Source organism: Meriones unguiculatus, chromosome 8, assembly GCF_030254825.1.
Source record: "Meriones unguiculatus strain TT.TT164.6M chromosome 8, Bangor_MerUng_6.1, whole genome shotgun sequence".
Lineage (NCBI taxonomy): Eukaryota > Metazoa > Chordata > Mammalia > Rodentia > Muridae > Meriones > Meriones unguiculatus.
Window position 1 is genome coordinate 109,537,592 of NC_083356.1, and position 18,958 is coordinate 109,556,549.

Consider the following 18,958-nt stretch of genomic DNA (forward strand, 5'->3'; position numbering starts at 1 on the left):
AATGAATGCAGCAACTGGACATCTTTGAATGTGGTTGTGTTATCAGAAATTTTGTCGAGCCATAATTTTTCTTTTGGGTTCTTATTCTCCTTATTCAAATTTAGAAAAATTTAATTTGTTATTAAACAAACAAACAAATCAAGGTCAATGTTATTACAGTTTAAGAGTAAAGCAATAGGACAGACAAGCCTTAAATCTCCCCAGTTGGAGGAAGAAAGAGGAAGACAAGCCTTTTGTAAGCAGCCACATGCAGAAGATGGGAGCTTCAGAGAAAGAGTGAAAAGCCTAGAGCATCTGAAAAGCATGCTAAGTTTTGGGGAAAGAAATAGAAGGTACAAAAAAAAAAATTGACGCTCCTCTGAGTAACTCAGAAAAGCAGGCGTTCTCAGTCTCAGGCAGCTGCAAACTTCACATGGGGGGGGGTTGGGAAAGAATGAGTAGATTATCTCATTAAGTGGGTAATTATTTCCCCCACCTGGGGATGAATCGGTTTTCCTGAGGGGTGGTTCCATGCCACAGTGATTGACAGGTCCAGGTGGGCTGTCTCTTAAGGTATGCCATGTCTCCATGCGGGGACAGAGTTAGACTCAATATTTCCTGGAGGAAATATCTCTCCCTATTAAGCCTTAAGAGAGCCCTAATCCCCAGCCCCAGTGACCTCCAAGTCTACAAGATTCCTGAATTAAGAGTCTTGAAAATCATTTAGGAAAAAGGCTGAGACTGACGGATAGATACAACCCGCTTTCACAATGAAAATCTAGAGATGCAGTTCCAAAGCTGCTCATCAGAGGAGACTGGTCTCTGGACTGGATTTTGGGTCACATGGTTGTTTATGGTCTCCAGGTAGAGTTCAGAAACCGGAGCTCCATTCTGGCATTCCTCTCCAGGAATCCAAGGCCATGCCCTGCTTCTGGCTGAGGATGAGATGGAATTGTGCATTTGGGGGGTCCTTGCTCCCGAGCCCCGGGCCAGTTTTCCCTCCTGTCCTTTTCAGTTAGAGGGCAACAAAAGTCACAGTTAGAGTTTTGTTATGTTCCACAATGAAAATCACCCTTTCCCACTCAGACTTCCTCCCTCACCCCCAGCCCTCAGGCAGGCCCCGCTGAGCTACTTTAAGCTACTGCTGAGAAGATGCATTCAGCTCGAGATCTTGGAGAAGTCACTTGAGGGCAGAGAGAAGGAATTGCTGGCTGCCCTGTGTGACAGTCTTCCTTCTCTGACCCCAGGACCATGGTGATGTGAATGTATCTTGTGGTATCTGCCAGCTATTGCACATCGTGCCATGGTGAAAAACATGTCTCTCAGCACGCATCTGTTACCTGTACTTTTCATCTTCCAACCATAACCAGCAGCTCAGCACATCTACACACAAGCAACAGTACCTGGACCAGGCGGGTTTCTTAGATGCCTATGTGTCTAAATATATATACACATATAACCATCATAATGACAGGGAAAGAAGCCATGGAGTTGGAAGGGTGTGGGGAGGTGTTTACCTGAGAAAGGCTGCAGGGAAAAGGAGCGTGGGGGAATGATATGAAGGAAGTAATCGTACAGAATTCTCAGAAACATAAGCTAAAAAAAAAAAAAAAAAAAAAAATCAGGAATCTTTTAATGAGGTCTGGTTTAAGTCAGATGAAATCCAGATAGGGTTCATCTGAAATTTGAAGTTCTGCTTTTGCCTAAAATAAGACTGTTGTGGGAAATTGTGTAGCTCGTAGGGCCCAGTCCACCCTGCTCCAGCTATATATAGCGGAGGCTTACACAAACAGTAGCCTCCTCTTCGGGCCTAGCTCCACGTTTTTGTCAGAACGACGGTGTCAAAGAACCTCTCTGTAGTTAACTGTTTTTCATGGAGGACAGATCTAAGCTGCTACATGTCTAACATTTATTAATCAGTGCTTCTTGTATATTAGGATTTTAAAATACTTTGTAATATAATTTATATCTATAACCTATACATGGATAAAAGATCACTTCTAAGTGGATAAAAGTTACCCAACTCTCCCCAGGAAGTGGCAGTAATTTTTATTTAACAAAACCTCTCTCTATATGTAAGGGGAACCTGTTTAGAGGGCGAGGAGTACAGCTGGCCTGCTGGCTTGTGTCATCTTTCATACCCCCTGTCAAATGGCCTTCTCTGTATTTGTCTTCGTTGCATTCCCATGTCTGTAAACATGTTCTTCCCACAGACTGGCTCCTGTTAGGAGTCTGGTTAGCTATGCGTTTTTGAAGCCTGTGTTACATTGAATTCTCTTAGTAGTGCAACAACTTTACGCTTAATAATTTTCATGACACATGTTAAAAGTGAGTAAATATACGTTTTTATCCGTGTTGGCTTTGATTAGAGATGGGCTTTAATTACCTCAGTTTATTAAGGTGCATAGATGCTTGTTGTTTAAAATTTATGATTAGGTTACTAAAGAAAGGAAAAATGCTATAGAAGTCAAGGTCAGAAAACCAAAAGAAATTAACAGTTTGTTCAATATGACATTTTGGACTAAATGAGGAATTTTCAATAGGAAATGGGAAAATTTTAGTTTGTATTTAGGTCAATATTTTGGTCAGTGTTAGCTGTAAACCTGATAGCATATAGAATCACCTAAAGGGCCTTTTAATTATGATTAATTATTTAATCACCTAAAAGGCCTCTGGGGCATGCTTGTAGGTGATTTTCTTAAGTACTTTAATCGGTGTGGAAAGCTACAGTTTAATCGTGGGCAGGATCACCTCGCAGCCTGGTAATCCCGGACAGCATGAAAAGGGGCGAGGGAGCTGGGCCCCCGAGTGCATCCTTGCTGCTGATTCTTGACTGGATGTAGGGTGTGAGAGGCTGCTTCTGATTCTTGCTGCCTTGACTCCCCTCTGTAACAGGTTGTTCCTTGAGCTACGAGCTAAAATAAACGCATATTACTTTGTCAAAGTATATTATCACGGAAGTGGAGAAAAAAATCTAGAGTAGCCATTATAAAAGGAAAGAAAGTAGAGTTTGGAGAAAAAGAAGTAGATGAAAGGGAAGCAAGGACAGACGAATTGAAATTAATACACTGATAGGACATTCTAATTGCTGAGTCAAATTCCATATTTTTTATAGTTCTATGAATCCCTTCAAAGACAAAATTGTCCCTTGGGGAAAGTTGTTACAGCACAATAAATAGTAAATTTATTTATGGAGGTTATTTGTGGAGGTTGTTATGGGAGGCGAAAGAGTCCATCTCTAGCGCAGTCTGGGTTGGATATCAGATGGCTCAGGTGCATGGCTGGCTCTTCTCAGCGTCAGGAAGATCACTGTACATTGCAGGTACTTGTTATGAGAAATGTTTATATGAAAAGATGTTATGAAGATTATTACAGAAAGAAAGACAAAACAATATACAAAAATAGCTATTACGGTACAATATGTGCCTGGAGAGCACACAGAATGCGAGCGATGAAGAGGCGACTCTTTAAGTTAACATTTGTTGAGGCTGGAGAGATGACTCACATTAGGAGCACCTGCCGCCTCCTCCAGGGACCAGAGTTCAGTTCCCCGCCTTCGCCTTAGGCCGGCCACACCTACCTGTAATTCCTGCTCCATGGATCTAACATCGAGCTCAGGCCTCCATGGGAACACATACACGCGTGTACGCGCACACACACACACACACACACACACACACACTCACCCCCGCTCACTCACCCCCCCACAGAGCAATAAAAATAAATATTTAAAAATTAACATTTCTTAAGAATCCTTTTTGCTTAAAGTATTTATGACCTTTATTTGGAATCATAGACATATACTAAATATTATATGGCAAATGAGCTTAAAATGACTCAAATATTTCCTGACTAAATGGGTTCCACAACAATTCTGGCATAACTTCTAAAAGCTAATTTCACTAAAATTCACGCACCTATAAACTGAACAGCATCGCTCTAGAAATAGACACTAATGTCTTACCAAAATGAGCCCGTAGTTCTTGTACGTGAAACAGCCCAAGCTTTCTAGAACCGGAGTCCTCCAAACTGACTTTCCGTGGCTCTTCACTGTGGTTGTAGGTAAACCTCTTTTTCCTGTTAAACATCGTGCGCGTTCTCATCACCAAGCTCAAAGTCACGCACCAGGCAGAATCCAACCTCTACATGAAGGCTGTGCGAGCCACGCTCATCCTGGTCCCGCTGCTGGGCATCGAGTTCGTGCTTTTCCCGTGGCGGCCGGAAGGAAGGGTGGCCGAGGAGGTGTACGACTACGTCATGCACATCCTGATGCACTATCAGGTGAGGCGCCCCTCCTCTGTGCCCCCTGCGTGGGCGTGGGGTCCCCTCCTCTGTGTCCCCTGCGTGGGCGTGGGGTCCCCTCCTCTGTGCCCCCTGCGTGGGCGTGGGGCCCCTCCTCTGTGCCCCCTGCGTGGGCGTGGGGGCTCCTCCTCTGTGTCCCCTGCGTGGGCGTGGGGCCCCTCCTCTGTGTCCCCTGCGTGGGCGTGGGGGCTCCTCCTCTGTGCCCCCTGCGTGTGGGCCTGGCGGCTTGGCATGCACGACGCCTCATTCCTGTGCCTTCCCTTGGGCTCTTTCCTGCTGTTGCTTATCTTGTTATATTGCACAGTGTTACACATTTTGAATGAATGCGTGAACGATTAGATGAACGGAAACCTAGACACCAGGGTAACGATTACCCCGAACTGTCACTGATACCTGCCCGGAGTGGGAAAATCAGTTTTCTCCAGCAGAGCGAGGCTGGGTGGTGTATCAACCACCCCAGGACAGGCCTCCTGGTCACAAGCAGTTTACCAGCACACAATGGACCCCGGGTTTCTGTTTGTGTGTGTGTGTGTGTGCGTGTGTGTGCACGCTTTTATTCGGTTACAGTTTGGTGTATTTTTTTGTTTTGGGGTGTGGTTTTTATTTTGTTTCCTTGTTTTTTTTTTTTTTTTTTTTTTTGAGGGGGGATGTTATTGTATTTGGTTTTTGTTTGTTTTTTGAGAGAGAACTTAAAAGTTGGATGGTTAGGGATGGGGAGAGGATCTGGAAGAACCTGGGGTAGGGAAAGAATATGACCAAAATATTTTAAATTAAAAATTGTTTTAAATAATAAAGGATATAATAAAAACCCAGATAATTCTATTTTTTAACAGGGTCTTTTGGTGTCTACAATTTTCTGCTTCTTCAATGGAGAGGTATGCCTATTGATTCTTCTACTTTTATAATTTATACAATTTTTAAATTTATACAATTTATATAATTTATACAATTTTGTTTTAAAATAAATAAACCCATCTCAAAACAACTATTTCAAGTACCAATTTTATCATAGAAAAATAACGTAAAATTACCTTGTGTAGGCACAGATATCCATCTCAAAAATTGCAGGTAATATTGGAGTTGAACGGCAGGAGAAAGCTAGTCTTACTTCTAAATATTCCAGTGAGTACTTTCTATTCAGCTACCTCTTTGACCTACTATTAGAAAGTACTGAGTCAGCCAGGTGGTGCTGGCACACGCCCTTAACCCAAGCGCTTGGGAGGCAGAGACAGGTGGATCTCTGAGTTTGAGGCCAGCCTGGTCTACAGAGTGAGTTCCAGGACAGCCAGAGCTTCACAGAGCTCAGAGAAAAAGGAAAGAAAGAAAGAAAAAAGTACTAAGTCTGGATATTGCTCTGGGAACAGGGCTGGACAATCTTTAACTTCACAGAACATGCACTGTCACAAGAAACAGAATTTATTCATTTTCCCCTTCTCTTTCTTTTCTTTTTAAAATTTTAAATTATTTATTACAATTCATTCACTTTGTATCCTGGCTGTAGCCCTCTCTCTCATCTCCTCCCAGTCACACCCTCCCTCCCTCTTCTTCCCCCATGCCCCTCCCCAAGTCCACTGATAGAGGAGGTCCTCCTCCCCTTCCCTCTGACCCTAGCCTATCAGGTCTCATCAGGACTGGCTGCACTGTCTTCCTCTGTGGCCTGGTAAGGCTGCTCCCTGTTCAGGGGGAGGTGATCAAAGAGCCAGCCACTGAGTTCATGTCAGAGACAGTCCTTGCTCCCCTTACTGGGGACCCCATTGGAGACTGAGTCTATGGGCTACATCTGAGCCAGGGTTTTAGGTTATCGCCATGCATGGTCCTTGGTTGGGGTATCAGTCTCTTCAGGGCCCCAGGTCTCAGTTTTTTGTTTTTTTTTTTTTTTTTTTTTTCTTTTCTCCCTCCCTGGAGGGAGCTCCTGTCCCCTCCAGGTCTTTCTGTCTTTCCCTTCTTCCATAAGATTCCCTGCTCTCGGCCCAATGTTTGGCTGTGAGTCTCAGCCTGCTTCAATACCTTGATCAGTGGAGTCTTTCAGAGGCTGTCTGTGGTAGTCTCCTGCCCTGTTCCCTGCTTCTGATGTCTATCACATTTCTCTCGTCTCTTTTTCAGTAGGCTCAACTACACAATCTTTTGAAAGGTTTTATTACAGATACAAAAAAAATTAAAACAAGTTAAAGTAAAAGCAGTAACTAGGAAATTCAGACTAGACTGCTGTAACTAGACTGCTGGCACGATGGGTTTTGCAGGACGACTTTCTTTCTGAGAGGCTTCAGGAATCTCCCTGGGTGACGCTCCCGGTCACATGGACATTGCTATTGCAGTTGTTTGGGTGTTACTGACTTTGATTTTTAACTCTTCCTGATCGGCTTGGCTAGTTTTTATCTGGAGGGTGCTAGCACAGTTGAGCACAGCACAGAGATCTAGACAGCAACTCAGTGAGAAATGGGCAGAGAATAACTGCAAAACCCATCAGCAAACCTCACACGGGAAGCGCATGGACCAGCTGGCACAATATATGTGGATATTTTCTATAAAATTAAGTACTGGAAATTACATCTATCTCATGAGAAACTGTAAAGTACTTTTTCCTGGTCTAAGTAAGCTTTTACTTTCTTTTTTTCCTCTTTGGAAATAATCAAATTAATTGTTTAAAGTTAAATTTAAAGTATATGTAATCAAACATAGAGCTATTATATTACATTTATTTCTAACGCTGTGTGTATGAGTGGGCTATAGCTGTGCGCTGTCAAATGTAGCTCTTGAGTTCTAATATGGGTTGTGTCTCCACGATTCTACCTTATACACAAGAATGACTGTTTTCCTCTAGTGGCTGACACTTGTAGGCAGAGAATGCAACCAGGAAGGACAGAGAAGCCATCTGACAGGGAAACTCACGCAGCCTTTATTATGTGCGTACGCACATGCGCTCACTGAGGCCACACCGGTTACATGTTGATGAGAATGATAGGAACACACGTCAAAGAGCACACATGAAATACAGAAGCTGTGCTCCTGTTCATAGAAACAGATTAGTGAAGCTTTTACATAGTTACATCATAGTCACGCGTGAACCAGGAGTTGAAGAGGGAGCCGCAGGAGAGGGGGTGGTGGAAAACGAACAAGTGTTACCCTCAAACTCTGGAGACGCTTCTTTCTTCCTAGAAGTTACATTTTAGGAAAGACCTGGAACCAAGGGAAGTGTATTTGTCCTTATAAAAGAGAAATAAAAGCAAGTTATTTGCACTAATGTTGGAAAGGTGAATGTAAACTTTTCATACAATACCCCAACCTAACCACATCCTTAGAATAGTGTAGCTCCATTGCTGTGCTGGTCGGAGAACTCACTGTCCAATGAAGAGCCGTGTAGAAATGGGAGCATCAGCCACGCCGCAATTTAAGTTTCAAATTGGCACTCTCCTTCAGAAACAGTGTCCAGGGAATACGGAAGTCCCTGCCTTACACTCCTGTTGTCCCTTATCTGTGTAAACAAGAAAGACGGTACCTTGTTCTTCTGCCATGCCTTAAACTGAGGAAATTTTGGCATTGGAGAATTTTAATAACAAGAAAACCTTTGAACTAGGTTGTTGCCAAATTCTCAGCTCATCACAACATCGTTAATATCTGTCCCTTGTCCTGCCTGGGAGACAGTCCCTGGTGGAGCATGATTCATCCCTCAATGTGGAAATGCTGTAATTTCTGCCTTTTGTCTCTCTGCCGCTTGCATTTTCCCACCCCTGTAACACGAAGCAGTGGCTGCCAGATTCAGTTTGTGTGGTTCCAAATATGTCATGTTTCTGTTAAGATCATTGCTTTGTCTCAGTTTCCTACTTGCCCTTCACGTTAGGTCAGTGGCTTGCTTCTGCCCAGTATCTGCACTTGCATTTGACTGTCTGCTGATTTTTATTTTTTAAGCAAGCATCTGCTTTCCTCTTAGCATTTCTTGCTAGTTAACTGTAGCTTGACAAGTAGGCAGGCCACTTTCATCTCAGCCCCTTTCCACTCAAATAAAAATAGGCTTGGGTAACACCAACAGGGGGCTCCGGCCATCAGGAGGGCGAATGTGACAACGATGCATTGTAAGCATTTTACAATGAACGAAAGAAGGTTGAGGAGCCTTAACTCATTCTGTAAAGAAAAATGGGTATTTTCCTTATAACTATCATATTCTTAAAATTTGATTTAGACTAAGAGGTGGTGTTTGATCCTTATCATGTATGAATGTGCATATATTATGCTAAGCATTTGATTTAGCATAAAGCTCTTACATAAACCAGTGAAACCATTTTCATATGTGCCCAGTCACATATTTTTCATTTTTCCCATTTAAAATTATTGATTGTCTAATTTAATATTCTTCTTAAATTAGAGGAAAAAGTTAAGAACGTAACATTCTTACCACACAAGGTTGTAAAGACCACTGGTCTTTAATTAGATTCATTTTTTTAAACTTTGGTAAGTAATGACCCACACTTCAGGACATAGTCCTTTCTGATGACTTCTTCACTCGGAAGAAACAAGTTGATGATCATAATCAAAAATTGTTTGAGGACAAACATCTAACAGCTCATGCTTATTTTGACCTCTGGGATTTGGTTAGCTTTTCTCTTAGAACTATCAGTTCAAGGATCTCACGACTTTCCAGTTGGCATCCTTTCAACACTGGTCTGGAATATTTTATGGAAGATACATCCGACTTCCATTCAAGTTGAAGCTATGCAGTTCCAGTCTCTAATTAGTCTAGCATCCATAATAAATGAAAAATATAAATAAATATCAGACTAAAATATTTACTACCCAAAATAGTTACATAGTTGTTCAAAAGTATATCTTCTTACAGTCTCTGAATGTTTACTTAAACATACCCTTGAAAGCCATTGCAGTTATTGTTTGCTTGCACTTTTTAAAGACATTATATACATAATTAGTAAGTTATGTTAATTTAAATCTTATTTGTTGATTTAGAATTCATAAACCATGAGGGGGGCAAATAGTAATTTTGTGCAAGATAAATATATAATTATTCTATAAGTCTTTTATTTATATAGTACTTACATGAATATACATTAGCTTTTAGTACCAAATATAAAGGGATGGTTCAAAATTGCTGAAGTTTTTAATGATATATTTATAACTGAGTTTATAGCATTTTACTTTTATGGTGTTTGAGATACAGCAATATTAAATGGATATTTCAGTAATTAATTCTGAATTACATATAAGAAATGAATGACCCCATTTTTTTGACCATTCATTTTTCTTTACTACTAAAACATGAAAGAAGTCAGGAAACCTGTTTCTATCTTACGTGGTAGCCGAGAAGAGACTTGAAAGTCCCCAAAGCTGTAGTCTCCTCAAATCTTAGGCACACATGCATTACACACCAGCGACGGGGCAAACACTTTATGACTCAAAGTGCCAGGCTCCAGTCAGACTGCGCACCATGTGCTGGAATAAAGATGACATCATCCAAGACGGAGACTCTCACGAGTTTAAGGCTTCAGCTTGAAGGAAGTCTTTCTAGTGGCCTAAGTTCAATCAAAATCGGAGCCATCATATCCGACATAACTAGCCATAGTCTGGAATTTCGGTCAGGGAAAGCATTAAACTCCACGTCTGTTTTCAGAAAGAAAGCTACAGAGGAAGAGGTGGCGGAGCTTAGAGCTCTCGCTGCGCCTGCGCACGCAGAGCACCAGGCCCAGGGCCCAGCACCCAGCGATGGCTCAAGAACACCTGTAGCCACAATTCCCGGCACCCAAAAGCCTCTTCCGGCCTCGCTGTGTACCAGGCTCGCACACATGTGATACGCTCACAAACATTCAGACACAACATTTACATGCATAAAATAAAAGTAATACATTCTTGAAAATATTAAAAAGGAAAGAAAGACAAGATACGCAGAAGTGGAGACATCCCTACCCAATTTTTGCAATAACTTTTGTCCAGTCTAACGCCTTGCATTATTTTAGGTTTGTTAAGTCAAATGCCCTGTTATTTCAGAAAGTAGCACCATTTTTAGCGTACACAAATCATTCACTAAATCCTACTGCTAGTGATGACAATTTTCCCTGTGTCCCTATATTCTCTTAATGTACGTATTTCTCCAATCCCTAAACACTGTCAGTACTTAGACTGTTATTTTATTAAGTTATTGATGTAAAACCAGATATACATATTGTGTTGGATGGGAAAGGCCTAGATGAATTGTGTTTGACAAGAACACACGCACTACATATAGGTTACTATACCTTTAAATTCCAGACATGGAAGATGGGGGAGAGAGAGACCTGGAGTGGACAGGAGATCCACAGGAGACTGATAGAGCCAGAAAATCTGGGCACAGGTTTCTTTGCAAAGACTGATAAATCAACCAAGAAACATGAATGGAGAGTACCTACAACCCCTGCTCAGATGTAGCTCATGGCTGCTCAGTCTCCATGTGGGTTCCCTAGTAAGGGGAACAGGGGCTGTGTCTAGCATGAACTCAGTTGTCTGCTCTTTGCTCACCTCCCCCTGGCGAGGTGGCCTTAATAGGCCACAGAGAAAGAGGATCCAGACAGTCCTGATGAGACCTGATAGGCTAGGGTCAGATAGTAGGGGAGGAGGACCTTCCCTATCAGTGGACTAGGGGAGGGACATGGGGGCTGGGATGTGAGGATGGGACAGGGAGGAAATGAGGGAGGGGGTACAGCCAGGATACAAAGTGAAGAAATTGTAATTAGTAATAATAATGATAATAATAATAAATTAAAAAATAAATTCAAGACATGGAATAAAAATAATAAAATATTAATTAAATCAAAAGTACAGATTAATTGCACTGTGTTCCCTAATGTGAAAGTGTTTTACTTAAAATTGGTGTGCATGTGTACGCGTGATACTAGGACTGAATTCAGGGCATCACACGTGCTAAGCAAGCAACCTACCAAGGAGCTAAGTATTTCTCTCTCTCCCTCCTTTTTACTGGGCACCAGCTGTCAGCAGGCCTGAACTTACTTAATACTGCCAGGCAATAGGCTCTGACCATGCAGTATCCCTGCCTCAGTTTCATGGGTAGCTACAACTACAGACCAGGACCACGTGGTCTTCCTCTTATTTCAAACAACAAACAAACAAACAAACAAACAAATACCCTTTCTACAAAACATTTTGCTGTGCCTCAACTAGAATAACGTCATCTCCACTAACGGGTTGTTCTTGCTGTTCCTGTCTCTTGTTGATTGGTAGGTTCAAGCAATTCTGAGGAGAAATTGGAACCAGTACAAAATCCAGTTTGGAAATGGCTTTTCCCACTCGGATGCTCTCCGCAGTGCTTCCTACACGGTGTCAACCATCAGTGATGCTCCTGGATATAGCCACGACTGTCCCACTGAACACTTGAATGGGAAAAGCATTCAGGATATGGAAAACGTTGCCTTAAAAACAGAAAAAGTGTATGACCTAGTTCTGTGAAGATACAGAGATCTCACCTGATCGGTGCCACACGAAGCTATGATATGCTAGCCGGAAGGTTTGATAGCAAGTGGATTTCTTGAATACCGTAAAGAAAGCCCTCAAATGTAATGAGAGTTGTGTTGATACTGTTTAACAATCCCCCCTCTCTCAGTGGGGAAGGCCTCAATCTCTACCACTGGCCAGTAAATCCTCCCACTGTAGCTGATTTCGAGTTACCAACCTGACACCACCGGCTGTGGAACTGGAAAGAAAGAAAGCACAATCAACTCTTGGGAACAGACATGCCTTGGAAACCACAACCCTGCATGTGCTCACAGATGGATGACCGCATGCTCACACACACACAGAGCAGCGTTCAGCTCTTCTCGCCTGAGGAGACCTCCATCTTACAGACACGAGAGGACAGTTTGGGTTTTGTTTGTGGTAAAACTCTGTCCTGTTGACATTTGGTAGCTGTGGATGGTTTGCTCAGAAAGACTCCTACCCTCTTTAGAACTTCCCCAATGGACTACACGAGGTTCATTATTTCTGTCACCTCATGCTCTTCTCTTTAAGAGAAGCGGCTGAGCAGAACTCCCACGGGCTTCTCAGTTGCTGCTACATACACTTGTATCCTGGGGTATATCCGTTTTGACACTTGGTGAGCAAAACCTACAGTATACAATCCCTTTCTGAATCACTAGGGAGACATATTGGTAGAAGCTACAAATACTTTGTCAGCTACTTTTTTTTTTTTTTTAATCTTACTGCATGTGTGGGAGGAAATCAATTTTCCTGAATCTGTAAATAGAGACTTTGGCCTTTCCATTTCTACTGTGTAGACAAGTGATCAATCATTTCACATGAAGGATTTCTTTTTATCTTGAAAATCTGAGAGAGAGAGAGAGAGAGAGAGAGAGAGCTTTTGTACAAATGAACCTGTAAATAAATACTCTGTCAGTTTATTTTATTGTTTCAATTCAAAACACAACTTAGGTAACTGTTTTAAAGCAGACAGATAACGCGACATCATAGGCGATGCCGTTTCTGATGCCGTGTCTGTGCTGGCTGCATAGTAAACAGAGCCCTCAAGTCTGCAGTTGGTAAATATTTTAAGGACAACCAGACACCAGCATCAGAGGTTTAAGAACTAAAAACAGAAATATTTATTTTAAACTGCAAAACCGTAATTATATAGCACATTATCTTTGGTGTGCTCACGTTTTGCTTCTTCCATTTTGACAACTCATTCAAATCCAGAACACTGGAGCACCCACAGTTGTTCACAGAGATGCTGGTCTGCTGTGTGTGGGCTTCAGTTCACTAAAATAGAGCTTTTCTGACTTTTACTAAGTGAAGATATGTGTCTTGAAAAAGACACAGGTTATTATTATTTTTTTAATGAACCACGAGGAATTTTCTCTATGTAATACTCACTGTTTCAGTAGACTACTGTGGGTATAGTACAAGTCAGGGGAAAACTTGGCCTTGTCATTGAGGAGACACCGTCAGGCACTTAGGTAATAATTAAATTAAGACAGAAGAATGCCTTGCTCATGAGATAAAGTGACATTCTAAATGGATTTAGTTTTTCTAATGTTGGTTTCTTCTGGATTTTCTGAGGAACAAGATTGACTTAAGTTAAGAAAAGTCATTTTGGGGAAAGTCACATATATGTGTCTTTTTGAAGTGTTTCAGTCATGTTACGATGGATGAAAGTAATAATTTAGTTATCACCACTTGTGTCTCAAGATAGGGAATTCAGAAGTTGTTTGAAGTTGTTAAGGAAAACAATTCAACTTATCAAGAGCTGACATATCAGGTGATCAGGTAGATATATTTGTAATTCATTTATATAGGCACAAGGTGTTACTAAGTTAGTTTGAATTTTGTGGATTTCATGCAAGCCATCACTAGACAGGATTGCAGGCCGTTCTGAACTTGCAACTGCCTAAACTGTACAGAACTTCCTTTTAATACACTCAAATTTTAGCTATTTATTATTCAAAGGCACAGATTTGTATCTTTGCTGACAGTGTTCATGTAGTTCTGCGTTCTTCCAAACAAACTGTCAAGCATTCACCATACATGACGGTGGAGGAAGCTGAACTACCAGAGAACACGATTAAGGAGTATGATAATTTGTAACTTTATTATTCTTTTATCCTACTGAACGGAGCTGAGATTTCTTTACTGCCGACATCTACTGTGGCATAATCCTCAGCCATTTCCATCTGAGATCAGCCAGTATTAGTTTTTGTAATAATATTTTTGAAGCTAGAATTCTCTAAAGCTCAAGTGCCAATTAAAACCTTTCTGTGTTGCTTGTAAAAAACAAAATATGACATTTTTTTAAACAAAACTTCTCTGGTGCCTAAAAACCAATTTTTTTGGGGGGGGAGGGGAGATTTCTAGCTTTTTAACAGTTAGATGTATCATTTCTGTGTAAGTATTTGTTAAAGTCATGGCAACATTTTAGAAGTGACTTTGTAATCCCGGAGTTCAGTATTTGTTCAAATATAGCAAACTGTATAACGCTTAGTAGTGGCCTCTGTGTTGTTCTCCCTGGTTAGCTATTTTAATGTGAATCTGTCTTACTTTCTCTTGTGTTTTGATTTGCGCATAGAAACATTATCTGTTATATTCAAGCTGTTCCAGTCACTTCAAAGAACTCATGTTACATCTACTTAAAATCTCTATTTAGATTTTATGAGAATATTAGAGTTACAAGTTAACACTGAGTTTTCACTCATCTTCCTGGACTACAGAGTAATTCAATGTCTCACAAAATTCTTGCAGGAATTAAAGAAATACCTTGCAAAATAAATGATGATGTCTTTATTCCTCTCTTTAAAGACTTCAATAAACTAGTAAGTGAATTTAATAAATTAATTTAAAAGATGTGAATTTGTTTTCCATGCTAAAACTATAACATGCACAAACAGGAGTCCTGTTTGTCCTGTAAGAAAAGGAAAGACCTTCTCAAATAGGAACATTTTTAGTGTATTTTTCTTCTCTCTGCACTGTATTCCAAGGAGTGAGTTTGTGTAAAATCCCAAAAATAAAAAGAATGAAAATGCCTACATAATATGAAAAAAAAAGAAATGGTCAAAACCTCACCCCCCCCAAAAAAAACCTTAAACATTTCAAAGATTTTGTCTGACTAACGATAGAACTAGTAACATGTCAAAATTATTCCAAGCATAACTTAAAATACCACATATGCTTGAGAATACAAAAACCCTGAGGTGAATGTACAAAATATTATGTTTAAGAATTGTAATCAAATGTCCTGTGTGGTGGTGCATGCCTTTAATCCTAGCACTTGGAAGGCAGAGGTAGGCGGTTCTTTGTGAGTTAGAGGCCAGCCTGGCCTACAGAGTGAGTTCCAGGACAGCCAAGGCTATACAGAGAAACCCTGTCTTGAAAAACAACAACAACAAAAAGCAAATAATAAAATATATTTACTGATAAAATTAAGCAAAACAGTAAATACAATAGACTGCACACTCAGAAGAGACGAGATGACATTAAAATAATATGCTAATATTGATGTAGAGTTAAACAATAACATAAATCTTACAGAAGACAAAAATGCTTACATTTAACAAAGATGCAAAAGCAAAAATATCCCCAGAGTATTTTGAGCTATTCAGTGGTAAAAGTTTAGAATACAATGGAACTTGCGGCCTTGCCAGGCCACAGAGGAGGAGGATGCAGCCACTCCTAATGAGACCTGATAGGCTAGGGTCAGAGAGAGGGGGAGGAGGAGCTCCCTTATCAGTGGACTAGGGGAGGGGCAAAGGGAGAGAAGAGGGAGGGCAGGAGACAAGGGAGGGGACTATAGCTGGGATACAAAGTGAATGAATTTTAATAAATAAATAAAAATAAATTAAATAATATAAAAAAGATACAATGGAACTAACTAGGCAGGTCATATACTGCTCAATGCGTTTTGAAACTGCTTCCTCCGAAGTTACTCATTTGTAAGAAAAACAAAAAACACAAAACAAAAGGTGGAGTGTGCTGCCTAATAACATGCTAATACATACACAAATGAAGTTAGCGTTGTCATAGCTGAGATTATATTACTACATCATAAAGTAGATTGAAGTCTATCAGCTGTTCCAGAAGCACCCTGAGAACACTGTAATATGAAATGGAATTTCTCCAGGCCGGCTTTACCATTTCTATGGTGTCTGACAATCTCAGATCTTTTAGCTTACTCTTTAATTGAAAATTTAACTACCACACACAGTGGTGGGTTTAATTTTCAGATAAAATTTGTTTTGTTGATTCTCCTCCCCCACATTCTTACTCATCTTCCTCCCACCTCACCCCCGTGCCCTCCAATCCTTCATGGCTCTTTTTGCCTTAATGTCATGGAAGTGTTAGTGCCCCTTTCCTGGACTCTTCGTTTTTCCCTCTCCTGATGTTCTTAGTTTCTTAGTCTATCCTGCACTTACTGCTACCTACACACACACACATAGATATTATAAGCCGAGATTTGGCTATGAAAGAGAATATGGAGGTTTTGTCCTCTGAATGTTGGTTACCCACGCGATAGGCCACTTTCCAGGTGCATCCGTCTTATTTTGTCATTTCACTTTTCCTTGTCGCAGAATAAACTCGGCTGTGCTGCGTTTTCTTTATCCGCTGGTCCATCAGAGCACATCTAGGCTGGTTCCATTTCCCTGCTGCTACAAATAACGCCTTCAGAAGCGTGGATGCATGAGTACCTCTGTTATGAGACAGAGTTTTTGGCTGTTTAGCAGGGCTGGTGGAGCTGGGTCACGTGAGCCCAGGTATAGCTAACGTTCTGAGAATACGCCATAATGGTTCCACAGAACTGTGCCGGGACAGTGCATAAAGCTTCTCGTCAGCACTAACATCTCTGCACAACACTGCTTTGTTTTGAATTCATGAAAACTACAAACTACACAAACTTACAACATAGTTTATAGAAGCAGATGCAGTTACTTAAAAACTTGTTGAATTAAATCTGGTTTCATCTCTCTTAATTACAATGAAATGGTTTGTGTTCCAACTGGAGACCATTTCAAAATCCCCCAGCTGACCCAGAGCCAGCTCCTCCCTTGGATCAAGAGTAACACACTAGTCTCCAAAAGTTTTGTAAACATTTACCTCAGCTTACAGCTTGGAGGAGCAAAGGACGAAAACAGAACAGCACAGGCATCCTCTCTTCTGTCTTGTTTTGTCCCATGTGGAGCGTGAGCGCCGCTTGTACATGTGTGGTCACGAGCTAGGTGCCCAGAGCTCTGCGAACTGTGAGCTCCCGGCTGCACAGCCAGGCTGCAAAGAGAAAACACGCACGCTGAACCAAGGTCTCCCTGCAGCCCAAGGGCCGGGCAGTCCCCTTGTTCGTCCTCTGCTTTCCTTCATTTTTGCTTTCTCTTCATGGATTTTGTAATTGTTATTATTATTTTATTTTTATGTTACAAATGTTTGATGATCCATGTCTGTATGCCGAGGGCACTTTTGTAGCAGGAGTTTATTTGTGTTCTGTGATTAACACATCTTCTATAAATTCAGGCTAAACATATAGTTTATCGAAGAGTTTAGATATGTTTTCTTCCAGCCATGGCATCAGTTCTGGTTTGGAATTTGTAGTTCTAGCACTAGATGCATGGAAGGAAAACTGGAGAGAGGGCTTGTCTGTTGTTGTCGGGCTTGCACTGGCTTGGTGTTTCTTCCTGTGATGAGAAGTGATCAGAACCAAGGAAGCAGGTCTTCCTAGGGCTTAAGTGTGAGCATTTCCTGGACCACATCGACTCCAAATGTCCCAGCCCAGTGGCCTTTGCTCACAGAGGTAGAATGTGAGGTTTTGGCTGAATTTTCCTTCCTGGTGATGGGTTGTGTATTGTCTATGACCACCCTTAGTTTCTCAGGAATGACCTGAGAATGAAGATACTTTTCAAAGGCTGGATAGTAGCTTACACCAAACTAGCACATTTATGTACAAGTCTCCAAGGACTTTGAGATTTCCAAAAATTCTAAATTTGAAACTAATTTTCTGGGGTGTTAAAATTATTTGAAAAAGGGAAAACAAAAACTTGCTGAATTGCCTTGTAGATTTTTGTTTATACACTTGACATCTGTTAAGTACGTAGGCTTATATTTAGCCTCTTGCCTGAGACATCAAGACTAAGGAAGAGCCTGGGTGTGCGCGTTAAATAATAGTGCCTTGGTTTTCATAACGCATAAGTATCCACACTCGTCTACTAATCCTTTCTTGTGCCAAGTTGAAAAGAATTTTAAATAGTTAAATATTCTTTTATGTAAGCCATAGGTTTTCCATGCCTCTAATATATAGTATAGGTTTAACCTCATACATGTTGTTTGCAACAAGTCAAATGTCACAATTCTTAGTGATCAAGCCAGCTATTTTACTATTTTTCATTCTACTATTCAAATATTACACCTATGAATCTTTTGGAACCCACTGATGTCTTTAAAGTAACTAATTTTTTGTGACTTATTCAATAAACGTGTGAGAGTTCCTGCAGAAATCATGAGCTTCTTCACTCATAGGTAGGTAGATTATGAAGTCTACCTACACTGCTTTTCCAAAGTTCATTTCAGGCTTTTTCTTCCATTAAAACAATAAATATTCTTTAAATTAAACATCAAAGTTTTTGTGTCCTAATTTTTTTTCTTAATTACCTGAAAGAAGTTTTGCCTTACCTAATCCTGCCTGGTAGCTGCGAGAGCCTTTCTCTCTGCCTGATTGTCCAGAGGTGGGTCATCACGAATGACTTACAGAAGCAGGTGTACATTCAACTCCTCTTCCTCCTATAAAGATGCATCCACGTTTGTTCCAGACAGATTGTCCTGATGTCCATCTTTCCTAAATTGCCCATCTGTTCACGTACCTGCCTCCTGCAGCGGCAACAGAGAGCTCTCAGCACTGTATAACAAGCAAGGGAGCCGATCCTGCTAGCGCCGCATTTGCGGACACCTGCAAGGCCAGGGGGTCCCCGGGCACAGCGCTTTCTGGTCACCTCATCATGGTTGGTTTCTGGCTCCCTGGCAGCTGTGTTGTTCAGGGCTTACTCTCCTTCCCCGTGTCCTCACACCCAGTCCCTCACCTTCTTCCTAGGCCACGCTGCCTCCTGTCTGTGATGAGTTTCACACATAGTGGGTACGCGACAAATACCTGCTTTAGTTCCCTCGTCAGAAACGCAGTTATTCAGTGGTAAGTTAACGAGCTTTTGAAAGCTTTAGCTCCTGT

The 18,958-nt window shown here is 41.2% G+C and overlaps 1 protein-coding gene and 1 long non-coding RNA gene across 2 annotated transcripts in view; one reads left to right on the plus strand and one right to left on the minus strand.

Moving 5' to 3' along the window:
* The window catches only part of Calcrl (calcitonin receptor like receptor), a 97,563-nt gene extending 82,958 nt beyond the window's left edge, over positions 1-14,605 (plus strand). The window contains exons 13-15 of the mRNA XM_060390381.1: positions 4,042-4,260; positions 5,115-5,156; positions 11,500-14,605. Of these exons, the coding sequence (XP_060246364.1) occupies positions 4,042-4,260; positions 5,115-5,156; positions 11,500-11,724 (486 nt within the window). The 3' untranslated portion in view covers positions 11,725-14,605. The remainder of the gene's footprint in view (positions 1-4,041; positions 4,261-5,114; positions 5,157-11,499) is intronic.
* Positions 14,606-15,009: 404 nt separating this feature from the next.
* LOC132655923 (uncharacterized) lies at positions 15,010-18,663 on the minus strand. Its single transcript, XR_009593882.1, has 3 exons — positions 18,412-18,663; positions 16,852-17,019; positions 15,010-16,447 (listed from the first exon to the last, which is right to left on the minus strand). It is a non-coding gene; the product is annotated as an uncharacterized LOC132655923 (long non-coding RNA).
* Positions 18,664-18,958: the final 295 nt, after the last annotated feature.